Below are 22,642 nucleotides of genomic sequence, written 5' to 3' on the forward strand. Positions count from 1 at the left end.
AGTGTCTGGGTGGCAGGTTGACATGGATAGAGAGGTTGTCAAGAGGCATTTAGCTGCACTGGATGAGTTCAAATCCCCTGGGCTGGATGAAATGCACCTGAGAGTGCTCAAAGAACTTTCCGGAGAACTTGCAGAACCCTTGTCCATCATATTTGGGACCTCTTTAAGGAATGGAGATGTCCCAGAGGACTGGAAGAGAGCAAATGTTATTCCGATCTTCAAAAAAGGCAGGAAGGAAGACCCGGGAAACTACAGACCAGTGAGTCTGACCTCTGTTGTGGGGAAGATAATGGAGCAGATATTAAAGGGAGTGATCTGAAAACATCTGGAGGACTATTTGGTGATCCAACAAAGTCAGCATGGATTTGTCTTCAACAGGTCCTGTCAGACCAACTTGGTTTCCTTTTTTGACCAAGTAACAGGTTTGCTGGATCGTGGAAATTTGGTTGATGTCGTTTACTTAGATTTTAGTAAACCTTTTGACAAGGTTCCCCATGATGTTCTGATGGATAAGTTGAAGGACTGCAATCTGGATTTTCAGATAGTTAGGTGGATAGGGAAATGGTTAGAGAACCACACTCAAAGAGTTGTTGTCAATGGTGTTTCATCAGATTGGAGGGAGGTGAGTAGTGGGGTACCTCAGGGTTCGGTGCTCGGCCTGGTACTTTTTAACATATTTATTAATGATCTAGATGAGGGGGTGGAGGGACTACTCATCAAGTTTGCAGATGACACCAAATTGGGAGGACTGGCAAATACTCCGGAAGATAGAGACAGAGTTCAACGAGATCTGAACACAATGGAAAAATGGGCAAATGAGAACAAGATGCAATTTAATAAAGATAAGTGTAAAGTTCTGCACTTGGGTCAGAAAAATGAAAAGCATGCCTACTGGATGGAGGATACGCTTCTAGGTAGCACTGTGTGTGAACGAGACCTTGGGGTACTTGTGGATTGTAAACTAAACATGAGCAGGCAGTGTGATGCAGCGGTAAAAAAGGCAAATGCCATTTTGGGCTGTATCAACAGGGGCATCACATCAAAACCACAAGATGTCATAGTCCCATTGTATGCAGCACTGGTCAGACCACACCTGGAGTACTGTGTGCAGTTCTGGAGGCCTCACTTCAAGAAGGACGTAGATAAAATTGAAAGAGTACAAAGGAGAGCGACGAGGATGATCTGGGGCCAAGGGACCAAGCCGTATGAAGATAGGTTGAGGGACCTGGGAATGTTCAGCCTGGAGAAAAGGAGGTTGAGAGGGGACATGACAGCCCTCTTTAAGTATTTGAAAGGTTGTCACTTGGAGGAGGGCAGAATGCTGTTTCCATTTGCTGCAGAGGAAAGGACACGCAGTAATGGGTTTAAACTACAAGTACAACGATATAGGCTAGATATCAGGAAAAAATTTTCACAGAGTAGTTCAGCAGTGGAATAGGCTGCCTAAGGAAGTGGTGAGCTCCCCCTCACTGGCAGTCTTCAAGCAAAGGTTGGATACACACTTTTCTTGGATGCTTTAGGATGCTTTGGGCTGATCCTGCATAGAGCAGGGGGTTGGATTAGATGGCCTGTATGGCCCCTTCCAACTCTATGATTCTGTGATTCTATGATTCTATTCTATGATCCTCTCCCCCCCTCCAAGAAAAGAAATAAAGAGGCTTGCCTCTCTCCCCCCACTTCTGAGCCTCCCTAACCACATGCAGAACACTTTCTTGTTTCAATGGGGGGGGGGAGAGGAAGAATCGAGTTCAAAGCAATCTGACAATGGAATAAACAAAATAAGTGCAGACTCTGCCCTGGTAATGCAAAGCTCCTGAGTGAAACAGCCTACAGTTAATGGATTCTTAGCTCTTCTTTTAGAAGTTTTTACAGAACAGGAAACAAATTAAGATTTGGAGAGAAAGGGATTGTAATAGCACAAGTTAGGGATGCCAACAAGCTGGGGCAGGGGGAGGAGAGTCCTTTTAATAAAGGTTTAATTGTGGCAATGGGCAGCCAAAGATATTCAGGCTGATAGCTGCAAGTCATAGTGTGAACAATTGTGCATCCACTTACTGATCAAATGTCATCTGTGAAGCAGCTTTTGCAAAGCAAAGAGTCAGTCTTGCCTTTGTGAGAGAACAGTAACAAAAGAATTAATAAAATCAGAGTCCAGTAGCACCTTTAAGACCAACAAAGATTTATTCAAGGTGTTTCGAGTGCAAGCACCCCTCTTAAAGGTGCTACTGGACTCTGATTTTAGTGTGCTACTTCAGACCAACACGGCTGCTCATTTGAATCTAAAAGAATTAATAACAATTCCTGCTAAGAAGAATATTTGGGACTGTAGCCTTTTAGATTATTGTTTAGTAACTAATCTTCTGAGAAAAAGGAAATCAGAACTCAGCAAAAAGCTGTGCAGTTAAGTGAGTCCAGAAACAATTGAGGGGGTGGGAATGAAGTCGCTTTTAACTCTGTGAAAAGCCTGACATGGAGTGAATTTCCTGTTGTGTTTCTCTTCAGCTGTTCAAGCTCTCTCTAACTCTTCAGGGACTGGCTGGTCGGTTAGGGAAAGTGTCTAAACTCTGACCCTCTCCGCTTGACTCCGATGAGAAACAGCCATCTCACCTCAAGGCTGTGGGAGAAATGGCTGCCCAAGGATGTGCTAACTAGAGTCAGAGTTCCTCTTGTTTCAGAAGAGAATTGAATTGTCCTCTGAAGAAAGTGGGCACATGGTGCTCAGGGCATGAAGGCAAAGAATAGCAAGAGTTGATTAAAACATCTAAAATGTATAAAGTTAACATAAAACCTTGTCTTATTCCAAAGTTGTCCCCAGGCCTGATAGCAACCCACCGAGCTGCCAACCAAGAGTATTTTTGAAGAAAGGGAACATTTGCAAGCTTGAGGGACAACCGTGGGAGGACTTCTGGCCCCACTGGTGGACTTCTTGGTGTCATCTGAGTTTTGGCCACTGGGTGGACAGGATGGGACAGGAATGTTGGACAGGATGCACCATTATGTTTTTACATGATGCTATCATAAGCTTGGCTCTATGATCACTCAAAGTGGTGGATACAGCTGTGAAATCAAACAGCAAATAACATTGGACCAGAACGCAATGTTAGGCATGAACCGAATATGGAAGAGTAAAGATATCAGCCTTAATGCAAAGAGCCGGCTAGTCAACGCCATTGTCTTCCCCATAACAAGCTATGGATGCGAAAGCTGGGCCCTGAAGAAGGAGACGAATGCTGCGAATACCATGGACAGCCAAAGTTATCAACAAGATAGTTTTAGAGAGGAGCAAACCAACGATGTCATTAGAAGGCAAGATATTACGCTAAAGCTCACTTACTTTGGACACATCATGCGATCAAACTCGCTAGAAAAATCATTAATGCTCGGCTTGGTCAGTGGCAAAAGGAAACGTGGTCACCAAAAGATCCGCTGGCTTGACACGATCAAAGCCGATACAGGGATGACCATGAACCAACCAAAAGAAGCAATCAGAGACAGGGGCACATGGTGAAGACTTTCCTATAGAATCACTGAGGGTGGGACATGACTGAAAGGATAACATCATCATCATAAGCTGCTTTAAGACTCCTTCAGGCAGTCAAAAGGAGGGTGCAAAAAACCCTCTTCTATTTTCTTAATGTTTACACTCCACTCTGCCATCAAATTGCTTCTGGCTTACAATGACCACATGAATTCTGTTCTTAATGGCCTGTTGTTAACAGCCTTGCCCAGGTCTTGCATACTGAGGGCTTTGTCTTCTTTGATTGAGTTGCTCCATCTCTTGTTGGGTCCTCCTCTTTTCCTTCTCTTTCCACTTTGCCTAACATTCTCCCCATCTAAGGGTAGTAAATCAAGACCAGCCAAAAGCTCTGCCTCCTCAACCTGCAGCACCTCCATTTGGTCAGGAGGATTGAGGCTGTTTGCTTGCTCTCTGCCCATTGTTTGTTGCCACCAGCTGAAGACATTTACAGCTACTTCTGGAGGCTTAGATAATGAGATGTAAAGTTGAGAGTTATCTGCTTATTGGTGAAACAGGATTGCAGTTTCAGGTTGGCCCTTCCCGTCACTGCTCAGCTGGGGAAATGGGGAAAAATGGGAGAGGAGAATGAGGGCAGTGTGTGATGTCCTGACACCATGATGTTCCCTCAGAAAAGATACCATTGCATTGCCAGTGACATTCTAGCATTCAGTCTAAACCCCATGGGTAAACCACAGGGCACTTCTGCACATCAAAAAAAATATAGCGTTACGCCAGCAAAATGGGGTAATACTAAAAAATAATATGCCTCCAGCCATTCCTCATCTTCTGCCTGCTTGAAATGGTGGAAGAGAGAAATGTGCTTTACACGCAACTCTCCTCCACCTGTCAATCAAGCCAGGCAGCCAATCACCTTTCTCCATGTTTTAAAGGGCCTGCAGTGCCAGCTATTTTTTTAAGTAAAACTTCTCCGTTGAGACGCCTATGCATATGATCATAAATGCATAGTGCTTTTTTTAATGCCACCCCTTTTGGAATCATGAGCCTTGAATCTTTTAAAAATTAGTCTCGAGCCTGATTTTTTTTTGCGGGGGGGGGGGAGACTTTAGATAGGCATGCTATGTGTTTTAACTGGAGGGGCAGGAATTTCTTTTGCTTTGCCTGAACGATTAAATGCCTATTTGTAGCTCCAGGCAGTTAAAAAAAAAAAATTCCCCAGGAGAAGGGAGAGGGAGGCGGGTGCGAGGGTGGGGCATTGGAGGCAGAGACAGCACGACTTCAGCTCTGCACATTTCCTTGGCGTGTGGCTTGCTGGTTCCTCTCCTCTACCTCACGCTACATAGTTTGGGGAATTCACTTTATGTGATTCCTCAGCTAGTGCTTTAAAATGGAGGATGCAGATACCGGTTTTCTGCTTGGATGCTGGATGTTGGCGACATCATGCAAAATGCCAAAAATATGGCATCTATATAAGGTGAGAATTTCACTGTATTTTCCAGGTGTGGAATGGCCGATAGAGTTGGGCCACTACTGATGGAACATCCGTTTGTGCTGGGAGTGAAATAATTGCATCACTGGTGATGTCATTTCTTTGCTGGTGAAACCATCACCTGCCAGGCATCAGCTTCATGTCTGCAACTCACCATTCCTCTGGCACTGCTGGGGGTGAAAAGATTACATCAGTAACTCTGTGTGGTGTGTGTGGAAGAGATCTGGCCATTCCAAATATGAGAACATTCAGGGGGAAAATCTTTCCAACTGGATTGGAAGAAAAGGAAGGAAATGAGTCCGTTCTTAATCACTGCCTGACTTGGGGGTGGGCTTCCTGGCCTCTCTTCCTGATTGTACTCTCCAAGAATTGCAGGAAATTAGGCATCTACTGTGGAAAGAAGCGGTGGGGGGGCATACAACAGTGTAGAATAAACATCACCCAGGGGAGGCAGCATTTTAAGTTTGCTGAGAAAATGACAATGGAGATTTTGCTTACAGTTTTCACAGCAGAAAGTTCCGATTTCCCCTTTAAATATTCCACTTATACTTATTGGGTTTACAAACATGAATGACACCCCCACCCCACAGACTCTTCACAGGATGATAGGCAGGGTTGTCATCTCCAGATTGGGGGATCCCCAATTTTGCAAAACAATTCTGGTTTTTGTAAAGTGGTTAAAATCACCCCCAACTAGGATTCCATTGTCTGTGGAAGTGGGGGAGGAGGTGACAGCCCTACCCATCATCCTGTGAAGAGTCTGTGGGGCGGGGGTGTCATTCATGTTTGTAAACCCACTAAGTATAAATGGAATGAGTAGACACGGGCAGCCACTGTGGATTGACTGGCAGATGGCGGAACCAGCAGCTTTGGCAGCCTCAGTGACAGGGTGGGGGATATGGTGGTTACCTCTGCTGCCACAGATCTCCTGCCCCCCCCCCCCGAGCCCTAAGGAGACAATCTGCCACCATGCGGGGGAGGATCTGCACTGAAGAATATGTACAGGGGCACCCCCTCCTCTCTCAGGTCTCTGCACTGGGATGTCCCCAAACAGCTTCTTGGTCTCCCTCCCTCTGTGAGTATCATGGATCTCCACTTATTATTTATTCTTAGAAAAATCACCCTAACTTTAATGTGGCCCTCATCTGGCCCCGGCTGGCTCAATTTCATCAGATCTCGGAAGCTAAGCAGGGTCAACCCTGCTCAATATTTGGTTGGGAGGCTATCCTGGAATTCCAGGGCTGCTACACAGAGGCAGGTAATGGCAAACCATCTTTGTTCGTCTCTTGTCTTGAAAACCCAATGGGGTTGGTGTAAGTTGGCTGTGACTTGGCAGTACTTTCCACCACCACCAACTTTAATGTGACCTACCAGCATATTGGCCAGATCCTGGCTACCAAATTTGGTCAACACTGTCTTTGTGATCTCAGCTTCCTTTTATGATCAACATTTTGGAGTTTGGATGCCCTGCAGGAATCAGGTGTCTCCTGAATTCAGATGAGATCATACTCTGCAGAGAATTTCTGGATTGATTACTTTATTACACAACAGTTCTAGTATTAATTCTTCCTTCTGTGGAAGCTTGGAGACTTTGGGCCAGTTGCTCTCTCTCAGCCTAATTTTTTGGCTGTGAAAATAATAATGAACAGAGAATTGTGTTGTATAGGCTTGTGCGATTTGGCCGCTTCAGCGGCCGTTCCCTCCGGGTGCAGCTAGTGCCGCGCCGCGGGGAGGGGGACAGCGGTGCCGGCAACGGCATGACAGCGGGCGCAACCGCGCCCGGAGGGAAAAGCCGCCGAAGCGGCCAAATCGCACAAGCTTAGTGTTGTAAGCTGCTTCGGCTCCCGATTGAGGGAAAATGTAAAAAGGTAAAGGCCTCCCCTGTGCAAGCACCAAGTCATGTTTGACCCTTGGGGTGACGCCCTCTAGTGTTTTCATGGCAGACTCAATAGAGGTGGTTTGCCAGTGCCTTCCCCAGTCATTACCATTTACTCCCCCCCCCCCCCAGCAAGCAGCTGGGTACTCATTTTACCGACCTCGGAAGGATGGAAGGCTGAGTCAACCTTGAGCTGGCTGCTGGGATTAAACTCCCAGCCTCATGGGCAGAGCTTTCAGACTGCATGTCTGCTGCCTTACCACTCTGCGCCACAAGAAGCTCTTAGAGGGAAAAAGTGAGGCGTAAATAAATGAATGAATAAACGTTAGCTCTACCTTGATCCTCATAGGAATGTTTTGTTCCCCTACTCACCTGCCAAAAACAATATCTAAGACACCTTGAACTACTTTCAGGCCAAACACATTCTACTTTTTATTACACATATTACATTCTTAAATAAAAATGCGTCACATAACTTTTTTTTTTTTGCATAGATATCTTACAATATACCAATTTTAAAAAGAATTATGAAACAGACCGGTAACAAAAATAAATTTTCTTCATTAATAATCTTGTAACATTAACATACCACCATCATATAATACAAATAATATTTTTTTAAAAATCTTAAGACTTTTGTACAGCCAAAAAAATTGACAAAGTAATATATTCATATATATTTATATATAAAAAAGCTTAAAAAAAATAAAATGTCAACCAAAGAAAGGCAGAACTGAGGGCTACAAGATTGGGTACTTCTGTTGATATACTAGAAATACCAGAGAAGGCCTGAGAGAATGAGACTGAAGATTTCGCCAAATGCATTCGGCAGATTCGTCTAGCAAACAAAGAGGAAAGTTGTAGTGCAAAAATCAAACTCCTTTAAGCGCCTCTTGTTGTTCATAAGGGTGGTTTGTTTTTCTTTAAAATAAAAGGAACGAACACTGGAAAAAATATTGTGTATGTCTGAAGGAGGAAAGGCAGCCTGGAAACGAAGGCGGGTCAGTACTTGGAAGGGAGACCACCAAGGCAGACTCTACAGAGGAAGGTTGTGGCCAACCACCTCTGCTTCTCACTGGCCTTCCAAAGCCCCTTACTGGGGTCTATAAGAGTTGGCCACAATTTGACAGCATGCCTTTAGAATAAAAGGGAAAAGGGGACTCAGGTTGTTACAGGACTTGTGGTAAGCCAAACCTTTGCTTTCTTGAGAAATGATGGATCCTGACATGGGGCTCTCCCCCCCCCAACACACACAGCTTTTATTGTAACTTCAACAGCACAGAGGCAGGAAGACCTTCCAGGAGGAGCCATTTTGCCTTTGTGGCTCCTGCAACTGCCTATTGCCCTACATTCACCCCCACTTCAAAGGAGGCAACACAAGGCAAACCAATATAGAAAAATGGTTGCTCTGTTCCAAAAGGTGCATGGATCATGCACACAACAGCAAATACAAGATGCTTCAAGGTAAGACACAGACCTTGCATCTAGTAGCCTAGTTCTATGTTGTTCTGGCCCAATCCTGACATCCAACACATGCAGCAGTAAGCTGGGCATCCATGCCTACATATTTGAGTCCCTCCCATCCACAAGGGAGGGACTCAAATATGACACAGGGACTCTCTTCCTTCCAACTGCCTACCATCTTCTATGTAAATAAAAGTGCTGAAGCAAACCAGCAGAGAGTGAATGGAGGTGGTGATCCTGGATCACCCAGTAGACGGCTCCCGGGCTGTTGTCTAGAGCACCTAGAAGCACCTTGTGGTGTCCTCGGACTGCTACCCAAATATTGCTCTTTTACAGCAGACCAATACAGGCTACCCACCTGAATCTTGCTCTTCTACAGCTGATCGACATGGCTACCCACCTGAAACTGTCTTCAGGGAAGTGCTTGTGAATGCTTGAAAGTACAACCAGGCACAAGCATGTTATGGACCCATTATGCACGGGGCTTTTAGTGCGCATTCGGGGTGGAATGGCAGCTACTAAAATCACCGATAATGCACGGTGCCGGCCGCAACTGGCAGCAGATTCGATGTACGCTGCCGAAAAAGCCGCGTTAGCGGAACGCAGAAGAATGCACAGCTTCCGGGTGACCGGGGCACAACCAGAAGCGGTGCTGACGTCGCTGCGTGCATAATCAGTTACTCTGGGTTTTGCCACCGTTACGTCCCATCCTGTGCATAAGTGGTTTGCTTCGCTTTTTCCCCCTCCGCGTTTTCCATGTGACCCGAAATCGCTGTTTCGGTGGCCGTGCATAATGGGCCATGGGGAAGAGCTTGTTCCCACCTTTTTGATGGATCTCAACTGGAACACTTTTCTTCAGAGAGCAGGTGTCCTCCACTCTGTACACGACCTTTTCTCCCACCTCACAATCTCAGTTCAAACATGTTTTTTCGAGGTCTGGAAGACTCTCCAAATCTGAAAGCCCCATTTTACTAGTGGGAAAAGAAATGAGTGCAAATCCCTCCAATTCTCTAAAGAAAACACATCTCCAGCGAAAATTGTTATGTGCTGGAAGCCTCTAAGGGTAGTTTCAGAGGGCAGTCATGTTGGTCTCCAGTAGAGCCCCTAGATTTGAGTCCAGTAGCACCTTAGAGAACAATAAGATTGTGTATGTGTTTGTGTGTGTGAAAGTTCAAGAGTCAAAGGTCTCTTCATCAGATACCCAGGTGAAGGCAGCTTTGACTTGCAAAAGGCAGACTCCCCCCCCCCCCCAAAAAAAACAACAACCGTTGGTCTATAAGATTAAGACTTAAATCTAGCTGCTGTAGGGTGGTTTGTCAGAAGAGGGTAGCTTTGCATGAGTTTTGTTGAAGACTGTAGACTATGGAAGGGGTGGCAGAACCAAACACCCACTCATCCAACTCCAATCATATAGTGAAGTCCCAGTAACAAAGTAGTGTTTGGAACCAATCTTAGGAATTTGGCTTTCAGGACCAGCAAGGGCCAAATTCTAAAATGCATGAGAAACTGAGAAAGGACATATGGGATTAATATCATGGAAAAGCATCTCTAGCCAGATGATCCAGTCAAGAGGCCTTTCTGAGGACAGGATGTTTGCCTGGCTGCATCCTGTGACAGATAACAACGGCATCTTCAGTGAATGTACAATGTTATGGAAGGGGGGGGAGAGGGGAATTAAGCTCTCAGGAATGTCCTTCCAGATGGACCTCACCAATCACTTAACGCCATTTATCCAGGTAAAAAAAAAATCTGTAATAGAGGAATCAAAATGTGATGTTCCAAGGGACTATGAATTTAAGGATTTAAAAAGAACAAGAAGACATCCCTCACCATGTGATTTCACTGTCAGGGTACTCCTATGACCCAGTTTCCTTCCATACTTTGCAAGTTATTCACTCATAGTACACAGCAGATACATATTCCAGTACAGGCAAAAACGAATTTTAAAAGCCTTTCCTACGTAAGCCGACCTTATAATCCACTGGTAGTGAGTGGAACCCTCACCAAGCCAGGAAGAAAGAGGCACTGTTGGTGGAAACACTGGAAACAGTTGGAGCCACGTTTCAGTTAAGAGGGGGATGATTTCACTGGTGTCGATATGTGTGCATGTGCAAGCATCAGCTTGCATACACCTCAGAAGAAGGAATAAGACCTAAGCTCTGGCAGTGCACTCAACTGAAAAATCTAGTTAAAATACTTTCATCAGTTCCCCCCAAAGAATCCTAGCCTTGATTTCCGAATCCAAAAGCATCCATCGCAGATGAAGTATTAACATTGAGCCCCTGCTTCGGGTCACATTCATGTGGATCACAAACCCTTGATATGGATCCAGTTTTTTATATCCATCCAATTGATTCTGGAATTTTTTTTAATGCTTGTCTGGATGGGACTCTGGCTCCCAAGGGATTTATCTAAGGGACAGCCTATCACCCACCCTGAAAGAACTGACTGTTCCTGCCCAGAAAATCTTTTTCCTTAAAAAAAAAAGTTTGCATGGGGTAATGCAGGTGAGAGGAAATAGAACAAATGGGGGAAATTCTTCAAATATTTACAAACTTTCTCTTTTCCTTATAGGGTTGCCAGATTCCAGGTAGAGACTGAAGATCTACCAGAATTGCAACAGTGATCAGATCCCCTGTAGAAAATGGCTGCTTTTGAGGGTGGTCCTCCTGGCAGTATACCCCACAGAGATCTCTTACCTCCCCAAGTCTTGCCTCTCCCAGGCTCTACTTCCAAATCTTCATGAATTTCTCAAACCAGAGCTGGCAACCCTATAATCCCTTTCTTCAGTCTTCATCGTGATCTGACAAAATCTGACATGATCTGACATCATGATCCTCAGCAGGATTCATAATTATTATAATAGTTCAACACCAGGGATCTGGTTTCATTTCGGCCCAAGGAGGGCAAATCAAACTCAAGAACTGCATTTGCTGAAGCAACCCTAAGCACGGTTACTTGGGAGTCAGACATCCCACCAACTTCAATAAGCCTAATGTCTTAGTAAGCTGGATTCAAATGGCAGGTTGACAGCCCTACTGGTGTGCAGAGAGGTGTCAGTAGAAGTTCGGAAACTGTTAAAGGGAACTGCAACTCAAGGGAGAAGAAATCTCTCATATGGGCAGATGGAGTGAGGCAGAAGCAATGACGGGGAGAGCTTAAGTCAGTGTTGGGCAGGTACAAGATAGCTAGCTGGTTGGCAATACCAAACACTAGTTGCCGTTGCCTTGGACCACAATGGGACCGGCCAGTTAGCAATGGCTACGTATCTGTCTAGGCCTGACCTAGAAGACCTTCAAGAGTCCTCTGTAGGGAAGATGGGTCCTGTGACTCTTTGCGACGGTTCAGCTATGGCGGCCTGTTACTTCCTGGCACACGGCCAGACTAGCTAGATTCCAATTGGCTGTACTTGGACGCAAGTCCAAGTTGTTTTGGTGAGTCTTACTCCTAAAGACAAGGGTGTGATTGCCTTTACTAAGCCCTGGAAATTTTTACAGAGAGGGCAAAAAGTGATGATTCAGAATCCAGTCTGCTATTTTGGGGTTTTAGAGACGAATCCTCGGCACAACAAGGGCAAAAACAATGTGAAAAATTTCACTACAAATAAGCTTGAACAAGAACTTGGAAGAGTGCTGAAGATTTCTCATTTGGCTGCACTTAGGAGTAATGTCATAAAGACCAGTAATGGTGACAATGTTGTTCCTTTAGTTTCACTTGCTCTCCCTCCCCTTTCCTATCTCTTTCAAATAATTAAAGTACAGGCTTATATTAAGCCACCACTGACTCTTGAGCATGATTCACTAAGAATTTTAGAGGTAAAAGCACTTAACAGTTCAGGCATTGAGAACCCATGGATATTGATATCCAAATAACTAGTGTTATGACATATGTTCGCACACAAAACAGGATGTTAGCAAAACAATCCCTTGGACAGTATAGGTTTTATACCTTAGCGAATGCTCCTCGGTTGCAGTGCAATCCTAAACAGAGTGACCCCCATTCTAGGGTTGCCGTGTTCCTGCTTTTAGTCCCTGACCCCCAACTGCCACTCAGTAGGTTGACAATGGAAAAATGAAGGGGGAAAAAAAAACAATAGCAGCGCAATGGCATTACATCACTTCCTGGGAAAATCGCAACACTCTAGGAATTGTGGGAAATGCTTCAACAGTGCCCCCACATGCATATCCCCCAGTCTCCTGCCAGGGGCCAGCCACTGGCCAGTAACTCTATTAAGCCCACTGACTTAGGTGGACTTAGAAGGATGTAACCCTGTTTAGGATGGCACTACAGCTATCATGAAAATGCCACTTCATATTCAAATGCCGAACTACAGAGCTCTCAAAAGCCCCTGGGTAGAATAAAAAATATGCAAACACAGATATCAAGAACTATAAGATTGTCAGCAAGCATAGCTCCAGTAATTTTTCTTTAAAAAAAATCATGGTTAACCATAAATCTTTGGAATAAAAACTTAGATCTCTCCCTCATCTTTCAACATTAACATCAAATTGCCCTCACACATGAGATGGATAGATTTTGGTCCACTTCTCATCTCATCGTTAAGAACCAGATCTTGCTATTTTAAAGGCCAAACAACCACTGACAGTCACAGTGTGTGCAGGAACTGTAATTCCTCCAAAATAGCATTATTTTGAAGCCTCAGCATTTCAGTGAACTCAAAGATGGGGGGAGGGGCAGGAGCCTAAAACAGGCCCAAGTGCTAGGAATCCCTGTGTCTGCGAGTATGTTCTACAGTTTCAAATATTTTGTATATATATATATATATATAAAGAATTTCTGTAAAGTTTTTGCATCCTAAACATAAATTAGGAAATTACTGAACAGTTGGCGAGTCAAAAAACAGTCAAAAGAAGGGCAGTGAGCTAGGCTGAGGGAGCAGAAGAGCAGGAAGAGTTGCAGCTTTGTTTCATTCAGTGCATCTCAGAGCGGTGGTCCCAGATGATCCCCTGCACACCATCCTCCCCAATGACTAACTCTCCACCTGCACAGGCGACAGCTTGAAAAGGGAGTCTTTGGATTTAGTGCCAGCTCCAACTAGACAGAAATAGACATCAGTATATATAGAATATTTCTGTGTGTGTGTGTGTGTGTGTGTAGAAAATCAGGAAATTAATCCACTTGGAGACACGACCATCAAATTATCTACAAGATTCAACAGGTGAGTTTGATGCTTCCATCAACCCTTACCATAGTACAACCGCCGGTCTAACTGGACCCAGGCATTATCAATCTATAATGCTCACTTGCATGTCATTTGGAAGGAAGTCAGTACTCACCCCAAAAAAGCCAATCCCTTTCAGTCAATTGTACAATGTTACGAGAATGGGAAAGTTATAATCATCTTGATGAAATGGGAAAAGAGAACCTAGGGTAGGCTCTGTCACTTTAATCAGAAGAGATTCTCATTTATCCTCCCTCCAACTCAGGATGATTACATATTTTGTCAGATCTGCCCAACCCAAAAATCTACCTTTTGCAGGTGCCAGACACACAAAGAAGTTTGACTAGGATTTTAAAAAGGGGCTGGCAAGAACAAGCAACTGGAGTTCCTAACTGATTGATATAGGTTGCAACAAGCATGCTTCCCCCACTCCGTTGTGGTGCAGAAGGAAAACTTGAAGTCATGCCTGAGTGATAGAATCCAAGACTGATGTCCAGGTGAGTAAATGAGTTCTGCTGAACACGGAGAAAAGAGGTTCAAGCTTCCAAATGAGCTTTCCCCCCCCCCCTCCAAGTCTCAGTAGGCGATTAATGAGGAAGTCTGAACTATAGTAAATCTGGTGATGCCTCCAAAGATATACTGTGGTGTTTCTCAGGAGACATTTTGCTGGCCAACTACTGTGAAACCACGTTAGCAGTTTTTGCAGTTCCCTAATGCACATGATGCTTGGTAATATCAAAAGATCAATACAGAAGGACCGAAAAGAAAACAAACTGCTGACAAAGTCTGCACCGGTTCAAGAAAGGAAGGTGGTAGGCGCACCCTATGTGTCACTCCATAGTCTACTTGCCAATTAAGGCCATTGGGTATTGACATAAAGTATTTTGACAGCTCAGTTCTATGGAGAACCTGAAATTGGAGAAGATCAAAATGTTTGTGAAAAGCCTCGATGAGTCATTGTCTATAAGGGAATCTCAAAACAAATAAAACAGCCAGAAAGGAACCAAGAGATGAAAGTTTTGGCGACCAAACTAGGATTTGGTTTTTCTAGGTCATTAGTTTCACCCTCTATTTAAAAAGAAAAGTTAGTGCTACAAATATGCAACTCCAAAATTAGTTTTCCTTCAATCAAGCTTCATTGAGAAGCAAGTGATGTAAGCTCCTTCTCCTGTCCATCTGCAGGAAATCGGCTTCCATATCCTTTTATTTCCATTGGCAATAAACAGGGAACACAAATTCCGGACTGCCGAAGTGCTGTAAGCCATTGTCGTCTTACTGAATTCTCCTGCAGTCTCTTTTCTTTCAACATATTTTCTGCCTTCCAGAAGGGCAAGGCGCAAGGAATGGATGTCCATCATTGAGTATAGCTGACAGCTTTTAGCCCATGGTTTGTGTACAGAGGTTTATATGTGATAGAGTTCTTCTCTCCTGAAAGGCAGAGCGCCATTCTACCCTTTCCCCCGGGATACTTAGGTCTTGACTGTATCTGGGCCACATTGAGGAGTCTCAGGTGATCAGATGTGTCTCTTCATATGGAGAGCAAGGTGATCAGACCTTGAAAAACACCTGGAAAAGTAAACACAGAAGTTAAATCAGGGTTGAACAACACAAGTTCTTTCAGACTGCATTCCTCACTGCCTGCAACAATGTGGTCAACAACCTGAACATGTTTTCCCCTTGAACTGCAGAACTGGGATGTAGGACATGTTGAGCATATTAGACAGAATAAAAGATTGATTCAGACAGAAGTTTTACATCTTGACCATCAAGGATAACTTCCAAAGATATGGCAAATTAATTAGCAAGAAGGAGAGGGAGGCAAGGAAGGGACATGGCTTGGTGGCAGAGCACTTGCTTTGCCTGGATTAACATCCCAGGTTTGCTTCTAGGCATCCTCAATTAAAACCAATTAGTTGGTAGGCAATGTGAAAGACTTCTGCTTGAGTCCTTGGACTACTGCCTCTCAGAATAGACAACAGTGACCCTGACAGACCTATGATCTGACTTAGTTGAAGTCAGCTTCATGTGCTCCTATAGATCAGGGGTGGCCAAACTGTAGCTCTCCAGATGTCCTTGGACTAGAATTCCTACGAGCACCAGCCAGCATGGGAATTGCATGCCCCTGAGGCTAAACCACAAGTGACTCATTGGACCATTCCAATACTACTAGGGCCACGACAGCTGCTTTCACAAAATAATATCATGACTGAACTGAAAGTAAGAAATTATATCACTGGCTCCACATGAGGGAACAGCACACAAAGCAGTCAGAAGCATGCTTAAATGGGGGTAATTATCTGGTACTATTTTGTGTATATTCTCCTCAGAATAAACTTTTAACTTACTGAAACACTTTACAAATCTAATATCACAGGCAAGAATTCCAGAAACCATATTGTGATGGCAAATAAAATTTAAAATTCCAGTTATTATCTGTCAATTTATGCTCCCATTTTAGGCCCAGGTAGGCTCTCCAGAGTCCAGACTTCCCAGACATATACAATCTCTTGTCCCCCTAAATGCATTTTCAGCCCATGATTGATGAAGAAAGACTGACAACTTGATTGCAGTTTGTGTACTTCTGCTGCAATGAAACCGTTAAGGCAGTGATCCCCAACCTTTTTATCACCGGGGACTGGTAAACGCTTGAAAATTTTACTGAGCCCCGGGGGGGGGGGTAGTCTTTTGCCGAGGGACATCGTCGCCGCCTGAGCCCCCCCTCCGCTTGCTTTCCCACCGGCACCCCTAACTTCCCACTGCCCACTGAGGGCACTGCCAGCAGCAGCTGCACAGTGCCACGCCGAGGGGAAGCCCCAGCCATGGTGGCCGCCGGAGAGCACCAAAGGTGAGCAGGGCAGCCCCCGAGGCAGCAGCTGGGGAGGAGAATGAGGAGGTCTCCGGACCGGGGTTGTGGACAGCTGCATTAAGGGCTTCTAATAGCACACAAAGCAGTCAGGTTTGTCATCAAAAAGTCCAAGGGAGTTCAAGATCCTAGCTGCCTAGCTGCCAAGCAAGGCTTGCAACTTAAAGCCTACTCATCTCAATGAAACCTGTCCTTGCAGACACATGCTATGAGTTGTCGTCTTCTCCCCTACACAAGCAAAAAACAGAGTTGCACTTAATTCTAACTGTTGTTTATCAATGTCTTCAGTGCAGACACAAATTGGAACCGTGCATCTGCAGGCCTTTTATGGACATCTTTTGCCATAGCTATAAAAAAAACCTCCAGTAGATGCACACTGCGCTGTCAGAGTCTGGCATGTATCAAGTATCACACGTACTAAGCGGTGGCCCCTTCTCCCTCCATTCCTCTACACCACTGCAAACTCAATTAGAATAACAAGCCAATCTTCGTGAGAGTCTGCATTGGGGCGGGAGGGAGGGAATTTGTGCTTGCACTGAAGATGTCGATGAACTACAGTTACAGGTAAGTTCAACTCTGTTTTCATCTTCCGTCCGCATGTGCAGCCCCACACTGGGACATTACCGAGCTACCTACTAAGTCTAAGGAGGCAGGGGTGAGCTCTCAATGGAACAAAGTGTGTAAATTTGCTCTCCCCACATCTGCACCTCTTCCCGATTATCGATCTATAGCAGGGGTAGTCAAACTGCGGCCCTCCAGATGTCCATGGACTACAATTCCCAGGAGCCCCCTGCCAGCATTCGCTGGCAGGGGGCTCCTGGGAATTGTAGTCCATGGACATCTGGAGGGCTGCAGTTTGACTCCCCCTGATCTATAGCATAATGTCTCACAAAATATCATCAGAGGTCCTCATTGCTGCATTGCAAAGGTCCACAAAAGTATCAGAGGAGCCCATTGCTCTTGTGCAGAGCCGCAAGTGCCAATGGACACCACTTGCTGGCCGAGACATAGCAAGACCCAGATAGCAGCCACCACCCATCTGGAAATACACAAAGACTGTCCAGTACAAAACATACACTAATAAGAAAAAATTGGAATCTACACTGCACCATTAGAATTTCTGCACTTTATTTTAATTCTGGTAAACAAGTAGAAGACTTGCAAGAGCATTCCACGATTCTATGAACACTTTCAGAAATAAATTTCTTCTGTGACAAGTATTCTTTTTATGATAGCTTTCAAAAGGAGCTATAGTACTAATGCAAATTATTCTGTTCTTTACAAAAATGACAAGAGTTTCAATAACTCATTTATTGCTTTTCCTAAAGCTCTTCCAAGAAGAAAACAGTACAGCCCTGCATAAATAAGAACACCATCAATACCCTTAGTAAAGTCTTTAGAGGATGTGGAAAACCAAACAGTCATGAAGAATATCAGAAAATCCGGGAACCTTGTCAGAACTGGAGAAACTTCCTATGCAAGGGATGAATAGAAATATGGAGGTATGCATCCTTAAGGTCAAGGACCAGAAGCCTTTCTATTATTGCTCCCCAAGCACCTGGGGCTCCTGGTAATTATAGTCCATGGACATCTGAAGAGCCACAGTTTGGCCACCCCTGGTATAGGGCAACAGCAGCACATGTTTCATGCGGAGGTTAATTCTCTGAGATACCGGAAAGAGGTGGAGGCATCTGCTCAGTAATGGCTAGTGCTGAATTTTAAGGGAACAGGTGGCTGCAGCCCGGGTGGGTGGGTGGAGGAAGATGCGGAGGCAGCAGGCTTTGGAGCATACCTCTGAAACATGGCAGATTGTAGGTGGATTTCTGCCCTTCTCCTGAGCATGGATTTCAGCAAACGAGTCGGGATAGTTACAGTCTTCACTCTGCATGATGGAGAGGCTTAGAATGTCTTGGAAGTTCAACATGATTTTAGACTCAATCCCCCCTTCCTGGCAGATTGCTAGGGTCGCCAACCTCCAGGGGGTAGCTGAGATTACAAATGATCTCCAGTAGACCTGAGAAAATGATCATTTGGGAAGATGGACTTTATGGCATTATACCCCCTAAAGTCCCTCCCCTTCCCAAACTCTTACCCCCCCCCCCCAGGTTTGGTTCTCAAAATCTCCAGGTATTTATCAAGAAGAAGAAGCAGAAGAAGAAGAGTTGGTTCTTATATGCCGCTTTCCCCTACCCGAAGGAGGCTCAAAGTGGCTTACAGTCGCCTTCCCATTCCTCTCCCCCACAACAGACACCCTGTGGGGTGGGTGAGGCTGAGAGAGCCCTGATATCGCTGCTCGGTCAGAACAATTTTATCAGTGCCGTGGCGAGCCCAAGGTCACCCAGCTGGTTGCATGTGGGGGAGTGCAGAATCGAACCCGGCATGCCAGATTAGAAGTCCGCACTCCTAACCATTACACCAAACTGGCTCTCAAGCCAGAGCTAGCAACCCTGTGGATTGTAGCAAGGTCAGCCACAACTTATGGACCACTGGCAGTGAACCATAGTGTCCTTTGTAGAGGGTGGTGGAGGGGATTGCGGAGATAAGCTTTGAACATTTGACATGTACAGGAAAGGAGATCCTGGCAAGAGAGGCTCTGATTCCATTAAAATTAGGGGAATGATATGAGCTTGCTCCTGGGGAGGAAAGCTATGGCAAATCTAGACAGCATCCTAAAAAGCAGAGACATCACCCTGCCAACATAAGTGCATTTAGTCAAGGCTATGGTATTCCCAGTTGCAATATATGGCTGCGAAAGTTGGACCATAAGGAAGGCCGAGCGTCAAAGAATTGAGGCTTTTGAACTCTGGTGCTGGAGAAGACTCTTGCGAGTCCCTTGGACTGCAAGGCGAACAAACCAGTCAGTCCTAGAGGAGATCAGCCCTGACTGCCCCTTAGAAGGCCAGATTGAAGATGAAACTCAAATACTTTGGCCAACTCATGAGAAGGAAGGACTCCCTGGAGAAGAGCCTAATGCTGGGAGTGATCGAGGGCAAAAGAAGAAGGGGACGACAGAGAATGAGGTGGTTGGATGGAGTCACTGAAGCAGTAGGTACAAACTTAAATGGACTCTGGGGAATGGTAGAGGACAGGAAGGCCTGGAGGATCTTTGTCCATGGGGCCGCGATGGGTCGGACACGACTTCGCACCTAACAACAACAAAAGAAATCTGGTATATTGCACCCGTGCAGACAGCTTCTCTCATTTCAAGGGGTTTGAAGGAAGCGTCCTCTACAAAGGTTTGAAGGGAAGATATTTAGGCACGCAAGGAGAAAGGCCCATTTTAGGGAATAGTCATCTAACACTTGAAGATATGGGAGCATTGATTTATTAAAAAAAAAATTCACAGTCATAGTAGTTCAGCAGTGGAATAGGCTTCCTAAGGAGGTGGTGAGCTCCCCCTCACCGGCAGTCTTCAAGCAAAGGTTGGATACACACTTTTCTTGGGTGCTTTAGGATGCTTAGGGCTGATCCTGCGTTGAGCAGGGGATTGGATTAGATGGCCTGTATGGCCCCTTCCAACTCTATGATTCTATGATTCTATTGTATGAGACCAGGGGATGTCCCAGTGGCCTGGTAAAGAGATCCTGTGGGTTGATGTGCCTATTATCTGAATATCCTGGTCATCTAATCTTTTTGTGATCAGCTTCAGAACTGTGCTCTCATCATAACTGACTAGAGGTTGCGTTTGGTCAGACATGACTTCGCACCTAACAACAACAACAACATGAGCTTGAAGGGAAGGCTGAGGTGGGTTTTGTGGGGAGGCAGAGATGGCACTGCTATTAAAATATGCTTTGAGGGGATTATATTTCATAGGGCCCCTGACCTGGATAGCCCAGGCTAGCTTGATCTCATCAGTAAGATTGACCTTGGTCGGTCTTTGGATGAGGGACCGGGCCACCAAGGGATCCCAGGGTAGCTACATAGAGACAGGCAATGACAAGCCGCCTCTGAATATCTCTTGTCCTGGAATCCCTATGGGATTGTTATAAGCAAAAAGAAGCCCCCCCCCCAGTGCTCCCTCAAATTCAAAAAGTCATCAGTAAAAAAGAAAACAAAAACAGTAAATAAGAAATCAGTAAAGCGAATTGCCTGATAGTCCCCGGCCCCAAAGAAGTATGACTTCTGGACCAGAACCAGGGCTTTCTCTGCCTTGGCCCCTGCCTGGTGGAATGAGCTCCTAGACACCACCAGGGCCTGCAAGAGTTCTGTAGGGCCTGCAAGACAGAGCCCTGCCACCAGGCTTATGGTCAGTAGGCACAGAAGAACTAAAGCACCATCTGGGCCTTCCCTGCTGCTAGGCTGATAACTTTTCATTCCAGCTCGTACAAGCACCTAAAACCAAACCATCAGCTGGTCTAGCCAACGAGACCTGGCACATAATTATTGAATGTTTGGCAGATGTTAACTATTTGCTTGTTTAAATGGTTTTAACTGATTTACTGTATTTACAAAGGCTGTAAACCACTCCAAGATGTCTGGTTTGATGGGGGTGGTCGCTGTTCCCTCTTATCTGTTCCCTCTTAATAAAACAGTAAGGGGTGTTGGGGTGGGCTCAGTCCAGGATGGGGGGGGGGCAACAATTGGCCCCTTGGCCCCAGACTGACAAGCGGAGGGGCCAATTGGAAGGCATGAAACGCCTTCCAATTGGCCCCTCACCAGGACACACCAAAATTCCACCCAGTCAGCCCAGCCAGGGGCAATCTGGAGAAATGGCTGGAGTCTGCTCCTGACCACTGTGGGGAGAGGAGGTCAGTAGGGCTGCCAAGGGGGGTGAGAACAGAGTCTTGGACAGGCTGCGCCAGCCCTTTTCGCCCCAAGGCTGTCCTGACTGTCATGTCCAACTGGAAATTGCCTCAGAGCCCTGACAGAGCTGGCAGGAGGCTGCAGAGTGCTCCCCTCCTCCTCCCTCCCTTCAGGCCTGCTGCGAAGGAGCCTCTGACAGGCCCTGACTGAGGGAAGGAGGCCTTTCCAAGAGCAACGCAGGGGAGCCCGAGGGCATTCCTTTTGGGGGGGGGGAATTTCCCCTTCTGCCAAACAGTTGGCTGACAGGGAGGCCACAGAAAAGCCCCTTCTCACTTAAAATCCTGCTCTGGCCAGGGATTAGACACAGCCAAGCCACGTGTCTTTCTTCTTTGCAACGCTCTGCAGATTTGAGGCCACTGCACAGCGTTATTCTGCAGAGGAAACTGGCTCTTTTGTCTCCTGTTTCATCTGCACAACAACCCTGTGCAGTAGGCCTCAAGTCTTTCAATTCAACAACAACCTGTGTGGGAGGCCTTAAGTGTTTCTTCTCTACCACAACCCTCTCCAAAGTAGCCCTTTCTGCCTGGGGAGCTGATCTTTATACTCTGCAGGTGAGCTGTAATTCCAGGAGCTCTCCAGGCCCCACCTGGAGGTTGGCTACCCCTGGGTTGGAAATGTTCCTGGAGGTTTGGATGTGGGACTTCAAAATTGTACAATGCCAAAATCGTCCAGGAGCCATTTTTGCCTGCAGTTGGGAGGGAGTGGTGCAGGTGTGTCCCTCCTGGGCTATGGGCTAACCTTGGCCTGGCAAATAAAAAACCAGTTTAAAAAACCTGATTAAGGTCAAGACTACTGTGCACAAAGAGACTTCCTTTTAGGGTTGCCAGCTTCCCTGTGAGGCTCTCTATCCCACCTCCCTCATGGGGAGTCTGCTATGGGGAGAGAAAGGGAAGATGATTGGAAACTGCTTTGAGACACCTGAGGCTTACTGGGTCACTGCGGCCCATTCCCAGTTCTCTCAGACCTCTCACAGCCCCACATCCCTCATAGGGTGACTATTGTGGAGAGAAGAATGGAAAAGGTGTTTGTAAACCGCTTTGAGACTCCTTTGGGTAGTAAACAACAGGGTACAAAAAGCCGTTCTTCTTCTAAGGAGCAACCATGAAAGAAGCATGTGGGCACATAACATTTTATCAACAGTGAAAAAATGGAGAAGAAGGAACAGGCTGGACACCTGTGTACTGTGACTACGCCATGTGTATTAGGGCAGAGGGGCATTTCGGTGTCTGTGGCCTAATTCACACAAGAAGGGAAATGACGCAGAACTGGGGGGAATTGGTTGCCATGTAATCTCCCCCTAAGAAGAGTCTCCAGTCTGATTTCCCCTTCAAATATCTGAAGACCTGGCTCTGGAAAGCTCATCTGTAACCACTATGCCACAATTCCCAAAGGTCAGTCCTCTCCCACACTCAACTCAACATTCCACACCACAGGTTCTTGACACCCATCTCTCCACACCCATGCCCTCATTTGCCACCACGCCACCA

The 22,642-nt window shown here is 45.8% G+C and overlaps 1 protein-coding gene across 1 annotated transcript in view; it reads right to left on the bottom strand.

Annotated features, from left to right (window-relative positions):
* Positions 1 to 7,244: 7,244 nt before the first annotated feature.
* Positions 7,245 to 22,642, bottom strand: part of KLF7 (KLF transcription factor 7) — a 124,846-nt gene continuing 109,448 nt past the window's right edge. Inside the window, exon 4 of the mRNA XM_077319257.1 lies at positions 7,245 to 15,052. Coding sequence (XP_077175372.1) covers positions 15,001 to 15,052 — 52 coding nt within the window. The 3' untranslated portion in view covers positions 7,245 to 15,000. The remainder of the gene's footprint in view (positions 15,053 to 22,642) is intronic.

The sequence above is a fragment of the Paroedura picta genome, chromosome 2 (genome assembly GCF_049243985.1).
Source record: "Paroedura picta isolate Pp20150507F chromosome 2, Ppicta_v3.0, whole genome shotgun sequence".
In the NCBI taxonomy this organism is placed as follows: domain Eukaryota; kingdom Metazoa; phylum Chordata; class Lepidosauria; order Squamata; family Gekkonidae; genus Paroedura; species Paroedura picta.